The sequence below is a fragment of the Triticum aestivum genome, chromosome 1A (genome assembly GCF_018294505.1).
Source record: "Triticum aestivum cultivar Chinese Spring chromosome 1A, IWGSC CS RefSeq v2.1, whole genome shotgun sequence".
Taxonomy (NCBI): Eukaryota; Viridiplantae; Streptophyta; class Magnoliopsida; order Poales; family Poaceae; genus Triticum; species Triticum aestivum.
In genome coordinates this window covers 540,540,267-540,555,642 of record NC_057794.1, presented here as the reverse complement: position 1 = coordinate 540,555,642, position 15,376 = coordinate 540,540,267, and the positions used below count along the sequence as shown (strand labels likewise).

The 15,376-nt window shown below is 44.9% G+C and overlaps 1 protein-coding gene across 1 annotated transcript; it reads left to right on the top strand.

Annotated features, from left to right (window-relative positions):
* The first annotated feature begins 9,404 nt into the window (after window positions 1–9,404).
* On the top strand, window positions 9,405–10,364 carry LOC123180049 (non-classical arabinogalactan protein 31). The gene is made up of 2 exons (XM_044592011.1): window positions 9,405–9,738; window positions 9,854–10,364. Exons 1-2 carry the CDS (start codon window positions 9,531–9,533, stop codon window positions 10,156–10,158), a joined length of 513 nt encoding a protein of 170 aa, XP_044447946.1. The 5' UTR covers window positions 9,405–9,530; the 3' UTR covers window positions 10,159–10,364.
* The last annotated feature ends 5,012 nt before the right edge of the window (window positions 10,365–15,376 follow it).

Sequence of the window (15,376 nt, the reverse complement as noted above, 5' to 3'; positions counted from 1 at the left end):
CTTGGGCGCGCGACCCCCAAGGGAAAAGAAAAAGGCTAGGCGGCGAATGGTAAAACCAATGTTGGGCATTGCTGGAAAAGCTTTAATCAAGGCAAACTATCAAGGGGTTCCCATTATCACCCAACCGCGTAAGGAACGCAAAATCCGGGAACATAGCACCGATATGACGGAAACTAGGGCGGCAAGAGTGGAACAAAACACCAGGCATAAGGCCGAGCCTTCCACCCTTTACCAAGTATATAGATGCATTAAGATAACAAAATAATATAATGATATCCCAACAAGTAAATAAATGTTCCAACAAGGAACGGTCTCCAATCTTCACCTGCAACTAGCAACGCTATAAGAGGGGCTGAGCAAAGCGGTAACATAGCCAATCAACGGTTTGCTAGGACATGGTGGGTTAGAGGTTTGGTTTAACAATATGGGAGGCATGATAAGCAAGTGGTAGGTATCGCAGCATAGGCATAGCAAAAGAGCGAGCAACTAGCAAGCAAAGATAGAAGTGATTTCGAGGGTATGGTCATCTTGCCTGAGATCCCGCAAGGAAGAAGAACGAGTCCATGAAGAAGACAAACGGACATAGACGAACGGGTCCTCACAAAGCGACGTTATCGGAACCAACCCGAAGAAGCAAACACCGGAAAAGAAGCACACAACATAGTAAACAACCAACACATGAACATGGTATGATATGCGGGATGCGGTATGCGATGCATATGCATGATATGACAAGGAACGAATGAGCCTGGCCTCAACTTGGAAAACCAAGTGTGCCACTGGAAAGATGGGATGAAATCGCTTGAAAACGATATAAAGAACGCTTGAATCGGAGTCACGGTTTGGAAATGGCAAGCAATTCAAATATGGCACCGGTCTGCGATATACAACAAGTAGCCATCTAAATGCAATGAGATGAACAAGCTACAGCACCCAAATATGATAAAAAATACATGGCAGGGATGCATTCATGATGCTTAACAAAAGATGAACACTGAGCTACGGCCAATTCATCCAATAACAGGTTCAAACAAGCATGGCAAAAATGCATTTGGTAAACAGATCTCAGACTTGGTGAAATTAACACTTGTCTGGAATTTCAAATCAGATAGCACTCTTCGGAGCAACAAACTATATGCTACAGGACCTGAACATGGCAAAGTAAAGCATGGCATGGAGCTACTCAAAGAGCTTAACAAAAGTCCCTTAGTGACCTTGAGCCAAAAGGGATCAGAAAATACAATTGCAAGCATGTGAACATGGCAAAAACATAATCAGTTCTCAGACTTAGTGAAAACTGGAGCATGCTGAAAACAGATATCAAGTAGGCATGTTTACGAGCTCGATGCTCTCACTACAGAGCAAGTCATGACAAGCTAAGCATACACCCATCAATAATACACAAAATGCAAGCTAGACATGGCAAGAACAATAGCATAGCATGCACGGATCAACTACAACATCCTCGGCAAAATCGCTAACAAGTAGACAATCTGCCCAGATTCATGAAGTAGCAAAAGTAGAGCTCGATTGACTCAAGCTAGGGTGCTCCATAATTGCAAACAAGGACATGGATGGATAGAGCACTACAAGATTAACAAAACATCCTTACTGATCATCCTCAAAAGAGGCACGGATCACTAGGAAACAACATGAACATATGGCATCATGAGAAAAACAGATTAAGGACTTAGTGGAAATGCTAAGTCTCTGAAATCAGCATTACCAAGAGCCTCACTTTGCGAGCTCGTGATAGTCACCACACACATCACAAAAATACATGGGTTGCACCTCTGGAAAGATGGCAAAACCCTTAACAAAATATATGTAGAGCTCATGGGCATATCATGCACACAATAATCATGGCAAAAATGACAAATATCTAAATGGAGCAGCAGATCTGACAATTAACTCAAGTAGCACTCTTCTAACAGCATTTCGGGCATCAAGATGAACTCAAATGAAAATGATGTAATGGAATAAAATGATGTATTCTCCGAGACGAACACGTATGCAAATGAAATGCACATGATGACATGATATGCAATGCATGACACGCAAGCAATGACAAGGCAACAACAGCGAATAACTGGACGACACCTGGCACATCGGTCTCGGGGAGTTACACCTGTATTTACAAGAAAGTGAGTGGGAGCACTACAACATTTCTGATAAAGATATGTGTATGACATATTATTGATCGGAGATAATGTAGATTTATTCTGCAAAGCATAAATGAATGTTTGAAAGGAATTTTTCAAAGAAAGACCTCGGTGAAGCTGCTTACATACTGAGCATCAAGATCTATAGAGATAGATCAAGACGCTTGATAAGTTTTTCAATGAGTACATACCTTGACAAGATTTTGAAGTAGTTCAAAATGGAACAGTCAAAGAAAGAGTTCTTGCCTGTGTTACAAGGTGTGAAGTTGAGTAAGACTCAAAACCCGACCACGACAGAAGATAGAGAGAGAATGAAAGTCATTCCCTATGCCTCAACCATAGGTTCTATAAAGTATGCCATGCTGTGTACCAGACCTATTGTATACCCTGCCCTGAGTTTGGCAAGAGAGTACAATAGTGATCTAGGAGAAGATCACTGGACATTGGTCTAAATTATCCTTAGTGGAATAAGGATATGTTTCTCGATTATGGAGGTGACAAAAGGTTCATCGTAAAGGGTTATGTTGATGCAAGTTTTGACACTGATCCGGATGACTCTAAATCTCAATCTGGATACATATTGAAAGTGGGAGAAATTAGCTAGAGTAGCTCCGTGCAGAGCATTGTTAACATAGAAATTTGCAAAATACTTACGGATCTGAATGTGGCAGACCCATTGATTAAACTTCTCTCACAAGCAAAACATGATCACACCTTAGTACTCTTTGGGTGTTAATTACATAGAGATGTGAACTAGATTATTGAATCTAGTAAACCCTTTGGGTGTTGGTCACATGACGATGTGAACTATGGGTGTTAATCACATGGTGATGTGAACTATTAATGTTAAATCACATGGCGATGTGAACTAGATTATTGACTCCAGTGCAAGTGGGAGACTGAAGGAAATATGCGAGGCAATAATAAAGTTATTATTTATTTCCTTATTTCATAATAAATGTTTATTATTCATGCTAGAATTGTATTAACCGGAAACATAATACATGTGTGAATACATAGACAAACAAAGTGTCACTAGTATGCCTCTACTTGACTAGCTTGTTGATCAAAGATGGTTATTTTTCCTAGCCATAGACATGAGTTGTCATTTGATTAACGGGATCACATCATTAAGAGAATGATGTGATTGACTTGACCCATTCCGTTAGCATAACACTTGATCGTTTAGTTTGTTGCTATTGCTTTCTTCATGACTTATACATGTTCCTATGACTATGAGACTATGTAACTCCCGTTTACCGGAGGAACACTTTGTGTGCTACCAAACGTCACAACGTAACTGGGTGATTATAAAGGAGCTCTACAAGTGTCTCCAAAGGTACATGTTGGGTTGGCGTATTTTGAGATTAGGATTTGTCACTCCGATTGTCGGAGAGGTATCTCTGGTCCCACTCGGTAATGCACATCACTATAAGCCTTGCAAGCATTGCAACCAATGAGTTAGTTGCGGGATGATGTATTATGGAACGAGTAAAAAGACTTGCCGGTAACGAGATTGAACTAGGTATTGAGATACCAACGATCGAATCTCGGGCAAGTAACATACCGATGACAAAGGGAACAACGTATGTTGTTATGCGGTCTGACTGATAAATATCTTCGTAGAATATGTAGGAGCCAATATGAGCATCCAGGTTCCGCTATTGGTTATTGACCGGAGACGTGTCTCGGTCATGTCTACATAGTTCTCGAACCCGTAGGGTCCGCACGCTTAACGCTACGATGACAGTTATATTATGAGTTTATATGTTTTGATCTACCGAAGGAGTTCGGAGTCCCGGATGAGATCGGGGACATGACGAGGAGTCTCAAAATGGTCGAGACGTAAAGATCGATATATTGGACGACTATATTCGGACATCGGAAAGGTTCCGAGTGATTCGGGTATTTTCGGGGGTACCGGGGAGTTACGGGAATACGAGGAAGAAGTAATGGGCCTCATGGGCCAAGTGGTGGAAGAGAGGAGGCAGGGCGCGCGACCCCCTAGCCCAAACCGAATTGGACTAGGGGGCCGGCCCCCTTTCCTCCTTTTCCTCCTTCTCCTTCCTTCTCCTTCTCCTCCTTCCTTTCCTCCTCCTAGTAGAGGGCCGACCGGCCTCCCCCCTTGCTCCTTTATATACAGGGGCAGGGGGGCACCTCTAGACACACAAGTTGATCAAGTTGATCGTCCCTTAGCCGTGTGCGGTGCCCCCCTCCATCATAGTCCATCTCGATAATATTGTAGCGGTGCTTAGGCGAAGCCCTGCGTCGGTAGAACATCAACATCGTCACCATGCCGTCGTGCTGACGAAACTCTCCCTCAACACTCGGCTTGATCGGAGTTCGAGGGACGTCATCGGGCTAAACGTGTGCTGAACTCAGAGGTGTCATGCGTTCGGTACTTGATCGATCGGATCGTGAAGACGTACGACTATATCAACCGCGTTGTGCTAACGCTTCCGTTTTCGGTCTACGAGGGTACGTGGACAACACTCCCCCCTCTCGTTGCTATGCATCACCATGATTTTGCGTGTGCATAGGAAATTTTTGAAATTACTATGTTCCCAACAGAGCGGACGGTCATTAATATGTCCATCCAATGATCAGCGAGGTGGCGGATTTTTTTTTTCAATTTTCGCCGGTAGACGCGTAGCGTCACCCCGTCTATCTTGTCTGTGGTAATAGTCATCACTAACCAGTCAAGTGGCCCGTCTAGGAATGAACTTTCATCACTGACCCGAGGCACAGAGGGGCCACTCGTCCATCAGTGATGATATAATTTGAGCATCGATTTTGATATTTTCTTTTAGCCCAGACCTTCAGGATGTCATTACATTAGGGAGAATATCTGGTACTTCCATCCTTGATGTACTCCCGGTGCTCCATGTTTAAAAACATATCTTAAATGTTTCCAAAAATTTCGGAATAAAATGTGAATGTTCGCAAGGAATGTGGCTACAACTCCTAGAAATTTCAGGTCCAAACTCGAAATGTACATTGAGAAACAAAAATGTGAAATCCAGATGTGAATAGTGCCAGTGTTGATTCTGTCTTTTTCTTTACACTATTCATGCAAGATTTCACATTTTTGTTTCTTAATGTGCACTTCGAGTTTGGATCTGAATTTTTTAGGGGTTGTAGTTACATTCCTTGCGATCATTCATATTTTTTTCTGATTTTTTTAAAATATTTATGAGTGGTTTCTTTAAACTTGGAGCACCAGGAGTATCCCAAGGATGGGAGTACCTGATATTTTCCCCACACTATTGAAAAAAGCCCAACAGATGAACTGTAATTAATGGCAGCTAGGGCAGACTACACGTCATTGCTACTTTTCTAAAATAGCAGTGGCGGCTAACATGTAGGACCCGCCACAGCTAATGACAATCCAGTGACAGGCGCGAGCTAGCATCTGTGACAGGTAGGCTCTTCCAAATAAGCCCATGGATGGAAAGTGTAGTGGTGGGCAGTAAGCTAGCGCCCGCCGCTGCTTTCTCATAAAATAGTGGCGGGCACTGTCCGGCGCTTACCGCAACTACATATTGGCAAACCGTGCCAAATAAATCCAAATTTTGGAAAAGTTTCCCTTCCACGCTCGTCCAATCGTCCATGATCTGTTTTCATTTTCACCATTTCATTTCTCTCGGCTAGTTCCTCTCCTTTCCCCTTCCATGCCTTCGTGCGCCTCGACCTTCGACACCGTCCCTTCGACCGCGACCGCCACCGGATCTGCTCGCTGTCTCATAGAGCGTCCAGCTCGACCACCACCGCGCAGTTCTCCGCCTCTACCGCGGCCGCCGTCCTCCTCCTCGACCATCACTGTTGTCCTCCACCTCGACTGCCGCCGCCTTCCCGCTGTACTTTCCTCCGCCGTCACGTTCGTGGCCGAAAATGCTGCCAACGGTATACTATCTCCGTGACTAAATTACGCTCTAGGGTTTGGGATTTTAATCTTGATAATTTCTAGATTAAATTATGCTCTAGGGTTTCAGCTTCAGCAACTTCAGGCCCGCCCAGTTAATGGACTCCAATAACACTTTCTCATATCGGGAGGTGTCAGAATATTTGGAACATTGCTAAATATGACAAGTGGCAATGATGTTTGAATTTTCTTACATATGAGAAGTGCATGGACTTCATGTTATTTACCGGGATTTAAAAGAGTGACAAAGTTTTGGCAGAATGTTGATTTATTTCCGTTACGCAATTTTTTTGTCACTTAATATGTTATCTTTTTAAGCAAAGTTCATGCCGAATCTCCTTTTTGTCACTCAATATGCATGGCATTATAATATCTCACATTGTTCAATATTACTTTCACAAGCTTAGCTATGACAATATTGTTTAATTTTCTTACATATGTGTGGAGTTGAGTGGAATATTCTTACATATGACAAGTGCATGGGCATAGCATGTTATTCACATGGATTTGAAAAATAGTGACAAAGTTTTGGCGAAACATCGATTCATTTCTGTTTCGCCAAATTTCTATCACTCAATATGTTAACTTTTCAGGCAAAGTTCATGCTGAATTTCATTTTCTATAACAATATTGTTTAATTTTCTTACATATGACAAGTGCATGGGCTTAGCATGTTATTCATAGGGATTTGAAAATGAGTGTGAATGTTTTAATGAAATGTTGATTAACTTTTGTTTCATCAAATTTCTCATACTCAATATGTTCAATATTCAGCAAACATCATGCCAAATTTTCTCGAACCCTTCTTAGTCAGTTCCCCTTCTCAATATTACTTTCATAAGCTAGTATTCATGTCAACCATTTACAAGTGCTAAGTGCTTCATAATGATTATTAGGGATCATGAGGCGTAAGATCTCCCATATCTGCAAATGTTATTCACGGGGATTTAAAAAATCAGTAGTAACGGTCTTTAACTTCAATTAGTATTCAATTCTAACCATTTGTATAATTATTTTACTGACATTATTGTTAATTATTAACTATTGCATAGTGTACCCCATGAAACATAAGGGTTGACTTCAACATTTTTTGTGGTAACGTTATGTACTTTGAGGATGATGAGGACCGCACATTCGTACCGGATGTGCGTAAACAAAAGGATAGAACCATCATATATGGCGATGGATGGAAGCAGTACATTGCAAAGAATAGTTTCATCGGAGGAGAGTGCATAGACTTTTCCATGGAAGGAGCGGTCAACAGGTTAAGGACACTCCATTTCTCCAACAACCATGATGAGATTGATGAAGACGATGACCAGGATCATGAAGATAGCCAGGATGACCAGGATGATGGAAGCAACCAAAATGATGTGGACATCCATGAAGATGAGGATCAGCCAGAATGACGAGAATGAGCAAGATGATGAGGATGGTCCATTCCTTTCTGCAATTTTCTATCAAAGAGTGAAGAAGCTTACTCAGGATGAGACCATGAATGTCAGCGCGATGTTACCATCCAGTGCGGCCTTCTTGCGGAAGTCCTTTATGCACCATTTAACTAAAACCAACGTCGTAAAAAAAGTCATGGTGAGATGTTTTGTATTCTTTCATCTTTTTTTGTTCATAACCAAGTATGGTGAGATGTCTAACATTGCGTGCTCTCTATTTGCTCTTAATGATGGAGAGTTCAGAAGTTACCTATAAAGATGTTTCCGGAGTGGACATCCCCGCCGTCGGCGCCGCTGGAGTACGCCATGGATCAACAGGGCATGCCACCAATGTTCAGTACAAGACGGAATCAGATGGGCGTGTGTTCTTCTATGAGTCCGGTTGGCAGGAGTTCATGACAGGAAAGAGAGAACTAAGGGTCGACACACTTGTGATAATCACCATAAGGAAGAGCAACCGCAATGACTTGCAGATGATGGTGGTCGTTGACCATGTTTAGAAATAAGGTCTAAGTCATGAATATATTAGCCCATGAACTGTTAGTATGCAAGATGGATGTGATATATTGATGTTTGTTTCTTAAGTCAAAACAAATTTGAAGTGTTACTTAATTAGTTTATCGTTTCTTTCCAAAATAAATTAAGTCAGATTTAGTTATATTGAGAATCATATCACTATGTGATTTAACTTTTTGGAAGTAATATTTTGTCAATACGGAATGTCAATAATTGATGTACTCTTTCGAGCCTAGCCATCCAGCGGCGGGTGCTAAGAAACACCACCGCTGCTAACATGGCATCTGTGTTGGGCAAAAAGACCAACATGTGGTGTGCAATAAATAATACCCACCACTGGTACTTCCAGGGGCGGGTTCATATTAGTTGTGATGGGAGGTCAGTGATGGACGGCCCTAAAAGCCAGGCCCGCTATTGCTAGGCTTTTTACGACCGCCACTGCTAGGCATTCCAAATTTTGCATCCATGTCAAACACCAAAAAGGTTTTTCTAACGGTGCCGGCATGTAGTGGTGAAACATCCAGCGTTGGAGTTGTACTTGAGATTCGTGTATGAGAAACAAAATAAAGCGCAAGTAATTATCTTGGGGAGAGAGATCGAACCATCTCTGCATGCAACAATCCGTCCTTGCATGCGATCACACTCTCTTTTCTTACTGACAAACGTCTAGTACCTGAAATTATCAGTTTGTATTCCTACGTATTGCTTTAAAAATTTGTTTACAGAATTTATTACCCAGGTCCATGTGTGATCAGAAACTCCATGTCCAAGAAATCTTGAACTCATCGCCATACTTAACTTACGTACGTAGGTTCCCCGATAATCCGTACGATGCCTTGAACGGTACGTAATGCTGCATGGTTTCTGGTGCACATATATGTATGTATGCGTTCAAGTTGGCCTTCTCTCGTTCATCCAACGCGCCGGCCCTCGGTTTGCATGCTGATATTCAGATCATGGGTTAAGTAGAGCTAGCTAGGGTGTGCGGTACTCCACTGCGTACTCAAGCTGCCGGCCATCTCTTCAAAACCTAGCAGGATACAAGCGTTTAATCTGACCAATTGTGTTGAAAATACGACTACTATAGTAGTACTAATAGTATACTAGGAGTACTATAGCTAAGCTATCTTGCGATGCACTCCAACAAGGCTCCAAGCACCATGCATGTTTCCCCAACGAACCTCTCGTATATCAAGTATGCACAACTTGGCCCATAAAATAAACAACAAATTTGATCCAACGATTACACCACGAACCATCTTATTCATGCATGCAGTGTCATGCAGCTCAGCAAGTACTACCTAGTACCTCACACTGTCACACAAGTACTATAAATCTGCTACCTCTCGCTTCTTGTCTTGGCAACGAATATATCCTAGCTACTCGATCTTGTCCCAGCCAATAGGTAGCTGCTTCTGTCTGCCTAGTGAACTTTTCTAGCTAGCTACCAGGGAAAAGACCACCTCACCGGTCACCACCATGGCTGGGCTAGTGCTAGCCAAGTGCCTTCTTCTGTTCTCCCTCTCCGCCGCGCTCCTCTCTCTGCTCGGCACCGGCGCCTCCGCCATTGGCCTGCCCCAGCCTCATGCGCCAGTGAACTTCACCATCGGCGTGCAGGGCATGGTCTGGTGCAAGACCTGCAGGTACATCGGCTACAATGCCAACATGGACGCCTCCCCACTCAAAGGTCAGCCCTAACAACCCCAACCTCTGAATTCTTTAACTACTTCCGCATCCCATGTGCACGCTCCTTCATTCTGGCATCGATGAAACATATACGTTGTGTGTGTTTGTGCATGTAGGCGTGGAGGTGTACCTGCAGTGCCGGCACGGCCCGGGGCGGCTGAAGAAGGTGCAAGGGGCATCGGGGCAGGGCGGCTACTTTGTCATCCAGTCGGCGCAGATGGCGTCCTTCACCAACGACGAGTGCAAGGTGTACGCGGAGAGCTCGTCGTCGACCGCGTGCGGCCTCGTCAACGAACCCGCTGCCGGCGAGGGGCTGCCGCTCAAGTTCGACTCCTTCGTCAAGCACGGCGATGGCCTGCAGGCGCTCTACTCCGTCGGCAACTTCTTCTTCCGCCCCAGCAACCCCAACAAGTGCTACTGACGCATCCATCCGTCATGTACGTACTTGTGGGACTTGAATAAATGGGTCAGGAACTCAGGATGAATTAGCTGTTGGAGTAGCTGGGGATATGCATCCGGTGCTGTAATGTTGATTTAAGTTTCTTCTATTGTTGCAGTAGTTTTGTAAGCTTCTTTTAATTAGCAACCGCATGATCGAAATAACTCGAATATGATTAGGGCAGTGTATGTCCTGTCATGTGATGACTAACCGATGTGCTCAAGGCTCTATGTATAACTAACACTCCTACTTCGTAAGTTCGTTCAAGTCGGATTTATCGTTTCTCCAAGATTGTTTTACAAAAAAGGCATGAAGCCCGACTTCAAATTAATGAAGTCATCAACCAGCTAGGATACAAAGGAACTGATTACAAATGCCAAAATTTAACCAAAAACTGAAATGTCACAGGCAGATTACGCTTGAGACCAGGAGTTACAAGTAGCAGCTACAAACGACATCGCCTACACTAAGAAACCACAGTCAAGCCATCGGAGGGCCCACCGCAGCTAGAGCAGCAGAGTAGAGGCCAACCATAGATGCCAACGAACACGGACGGGAGAGGCTGAACCGCATGGAGAGAAACCTGGCACTGTTGTCGACCCAAAGGGACTAATGTTGGAGAGGAGAACACAGTCTCCCCTACGTCCATGCCGTGCCACTACACGAGGACGTTGTACACAGGCCAACAACCCATGAGGGTACCTGACAAGAGCCACTAAAGGATTGCGGACCAGCCAACTCGCCTCCCACGTCACTGGCGGCCTAGAGAGCAACGCACCACTGCCGCCACCATTCACCAAACACCACAGCCGCAGTCTCTGCCCATCCCTAGGACGACGCCTCCAAGGAGGAACAAGCCGCTGGAACGCTGCCGTTGTCCGGCCCAAAATGCCAAGGCTTTCACCTGGGAGTGTGAGGGAGGAAGCGGGGTGGCGAGATTGGAAGCTCGATGCGCCCACAGGAGTGGACTGGCGTAGGGGCGACGACGCCGTCGAGGTCGACGCGTAGTAGACCAGGGGTTTCCCCCGTTCCAGAGCTCCCGCCACCCCACGCCCAACAGCCAGATCTGGTCGGGCGGGCCGTAGCAAGGGGAGGAGGCCAGGATCCAGATCCGGCGGAGCCACCGGAGCATCCCTCATCCATGGAGGACATCCGCCACCCTACTGCCGCCCACACGGCCAGAAGGGACGGCAAGCTCCTGTGACGCCATCCACCGACGAGATCCACGCCACCATCCCCACCTTCACTGGAGGCCATACACCAGGGCCGGTGGGGTCCTCGTGCGGTGGCAGGGGAGGGAGGGCTCGAGGTGCTAGGGTTCGGTCGCCCACGAGGGGTGAGACTGAGCGTTATAATCTCTTATTAGCCAAATCGTATGATAAGACAAAATCACTAATTAAGGGATACCTTTCACAGAGGTCATCCCATCTTCTCTGACGGTGACTAGTGGGACACTGCATGTGCGACACTTGTGGCAACCTTCGAGTTTTGGTGAGAATTTCCTCCCACGGACGGGAGACATGGTTTTTCTTTCTTTTTCCAAGTTCTATTTTTCAAAAATATTTATCTCTTGAACAATGTGTCCAAATCACAAACTTATTTCTCTGTTGTGTTTCACACATTGAGATATTTGAGACTAGATCCCATGATAGATTTCAATGAACTTCCTTTGGTAAAATCTGTGCTTCCAACCAGTTGTATCTTGTGCTTACAAATTGTAGTAACCCGTGCTTCCAAGTAAATTAACTTGTGCTTCAGTTTTTGGGTGAAGCACAAATGTGCTTCACTTGGGGAAACAAAGAAGCATAGTTTGTGCTTCACGCAAAAACCCCAAAAAACATAAACCAAGATAAACCATAAAGAAGAGAAGAAAAAGAAAAAACATAAGAAAAAACAGTAAACAAAAAACAAAAAAAAAACAAAGAAGCTTGGTTCACCTTTTTGGGAAGCACAGAAGCACAATTTGTGCTTATCCCAAAAGCATAATTGTGCTTCACGCGGACTCACACCTATGCTTCACTTTGGAGGAAGAAATATGCTTCACACAGAAGCACAACTATATATGCTTTTGTGCTTCACGCAAAAAACACACCAAATAAGACAAAGAAACCAAAGAATAAATAAAAAATAAAAAACCTCGAAAAAACCAACCGAAATCGGAAAAAGAAAAAAACAGGAAAAAATGAAAAAAAAAACATAGAAAAAATCTATCCTGCGGGGTGCGGCCAACACACGACATGTGGCAGTGTTGTGGCGCACCACGTGGCAGGTGGAGTGCTCACGTGCGCTTCGGTAGTGTCTGCTGGAAAGCCCCCCGAGGGGGGTACCCGGGGACTAGTGGCTAAGAGCATGCATGGGTAGCTATATTCTGATGCCATGTCATTTGGAGTTACTATTTATCATCACTCATATTAAAAGGTTACTAGTATTTTTCACAACTTTTCTCATTTTCTCCCCCATTTTTATTATATTCGCCTATAAGCAAGTGTAGAGGTGGGCTCTTCTTGAGAGTAAACTCGTCTCATTTTTTCATGTCTCCACTTTACATAGGAAAACATATCATTGTTTGCTGCCTATAAACCCTTATTATACCTGCTCTAACTAATATGCTCTCTCTATCGCCACATGAAGAGTGCAAGTGTGGTCCTATTTTATTCAAACTATGTGTGATAATGTCAGTGTTTTGGGTAGTTTGGATAAACACTTCAATATTCGCCAGAACAAAAATCTATAAAACTCTCAGAAACATCATATGTACGATCAATTAACAAATCAAACTTGTCTCAGCAGAATGCCAACATTTGGTCCGATTATGAATAAGATGTGTACTTACCATCGTCATAGTGTTAATGAGTAAATAAGGCCATGCACTCATTTGCTCACATGACATTCTGGAAGTGAGATTTGTTTGTCTGATTGTTGTTGCCGATTGTTATAATTTGCAGTAGTGCTGGCAACCGGGACAAGATAGGAGCCATGGACTGCAAATTGTGGCTCCATGCCAGCGATTTGGCACCCCCCCCCCCCCCCCCCCCTCCTAGTCGATGGGATTTGGTGGATCCGGATCCAGGTCATCATGGGGACGATCCTTGGTCGATGTGCCATAGCAGCACATGCCTCAGATGCTTGGTATACTGAGAAAGCCTTTATGAGCCAATACTGTATCTTTTCTATTTCTTTCTCTACTAGCACCGTAAACCGTCTTTCTATAGTTCCCTCATGTTTTGTATTCCCTCTGTAATTAGTTAGTTTACAGAGGGAGTACATCATACAATCTGGATATCGTACAACGATTCAATGATTATATATCTTACAACATTCTTCCGTGTAGCTTGAAAATCATACTACCAACATCAACTTGACCCCTATTTCCCCCCAACTAACCTACCTATTATCACCTAACCATATGGATTCTACACATGGTTTCTCTCGATTGTCATCGTACATAACTAGTCAGTGGTGAGTGATAAACCATTTCCTATGCAGTAGAGATAATTTTCACTACGATGCACTGGAAGATTTTTACTGAAGCACATCAACTTACATGTGTCCACAAAATTTGGTTTGTCCGGTACACCATTGAGTGGTTTCACCGAAATTGGGGGGTAGGTTGGTACATTGAGATCAGATGGTCATGCACTCTCAATCTCTTTTGTTGAGTAAATGCACTCCTAATTTTGTTGCATCTGGGAGCAAAGTAGTATTGGAGGTAAATGGGAGTAAAATAGTAATGCATGCATTGAATATTACAAGCTTATGGTTGATATCAAGATCACATCGTATCATATGTGTTCACTGTTATGTGCACAATGTACGCATGGTTTACGACCACTTGCTATGTGCTCAGTTGGTGTAGTTGTCACCATGGGCGGAGCTAGGCCCCAAGCACCTAGGACCACCTCTGAGGCCTGGGATCTTTTTCTTCCCCATGTATACATAGATAATGTATTTGAAGGGTGGAGGGAACTGCTAGCCAACCCAATAAGTGCAACTCAAACATCTCCCTACCTTTGTGAGGTCTACTCCTATTCAGTCCAACTTGTTTTTTCGAGAAAGGCCCACTTTGACAACTTTATAGTTCAGTTTCAGACTTGATAAATCCTGCTTAGACCCAATGCCAACGATGGATACATGACTAAAGTATTGGTCTAGACTTAACACTCAACGACTTCGATCCCTTTATAGTTGTGCGATATTATGCAATTACTATGCTACCATCACAATTCCCTTTTCTGTGTCTTAAACTCTTCGATTGATGTGGTCAAGAAAGCTCAAATCAACAAAATGAATGATTTGGTACTATCCCTTGTATCCTTATACTTCGTTTATATCATGCTTTATCTACTTCATTGCATTGTTGATTATACCAGACTGCCCCCGCGTCGCCTCCTGCTAGGGCGACTCGGGCGCACCCCAAAACCTAGCGGCCGCTAGCCCGCACTCCCTCCTCCCCTCCCTTTGCCGCCGCCGGGGGACGCCGCCGGTCTAAGCCCGGGGCCGACGGCGGTGGCGGAGGACATCACCTCTCTCCCGCATCTCTGGGGTTGTGCGGAGTCCTGATTTGTATGGAGACGTGTTCGATCCGATCTACGGCGTGGCGACGGCACGGGCCGCAGACACGGCGGCAGCGGCGCGGCGGCATCTGAGGCGGTGCACGACGCGGGCGCTGCAGTTGGCGGCGGCGGCGGCGCGCCATCTGCCTTTGGATCGACGACGGCGGCGGCGTGGAGGGCCTGGTTGTAGCGTCGGCGGCACCTCCAGTTTGATCTGTTCTGGCCGGTGCAGCCGGCGGTGGTGGTCATCTCTTCTACCAGAGGTGGTCGGCCCGCGACTGGGTGGTCGGATCTCAGATTCGTCATCTAGTCCCGGCTACGAGTCGGGGAGATATAGTTGCCGGTGAAAACCGAGCCGTTGGCGGGCGATGACGGCGTTTTGCACCGTTTTACCTTGATGAAGGCATCGTCGTGTAACTGTTGTCGACCCACTCGTGCTGCTTAGGGGGAAACCCTAGGATCTGGTCATCCAGATTGGCCGATGGCGGTACTACGATGCCGTTTCTTTTTTGGGAGCATCGTTTGTGGAGCAGCGCTGGAAGACAGAGGCAGAAGGTGGAGCGGCTTCCTCTTGCACGGAGCTTCGGTGGAGGTGTCAAGTCATGCCTGGCCGACAGGTGCTACGCTGAGTCATGCCTGGTTGGCAG

Excerpts from the sequence above, each read along its gene's own strand:
- LOC123180049 (XM_044592011.1), top strand. The coding sequence starts at position 9,531 with ATGGCTGGGCTAGTGCTAGCCAAGTGCCTTCTTCTGTTCTCCCTCTCC. Across the intron at positions 9,739-9,853 it reads GGACGCCTCCCCACTCAAAG|GCGTGGAGGTGTACCTGCAG; the intron begins GTCAGCCCTAAC and ends TTGTGCATGTAG.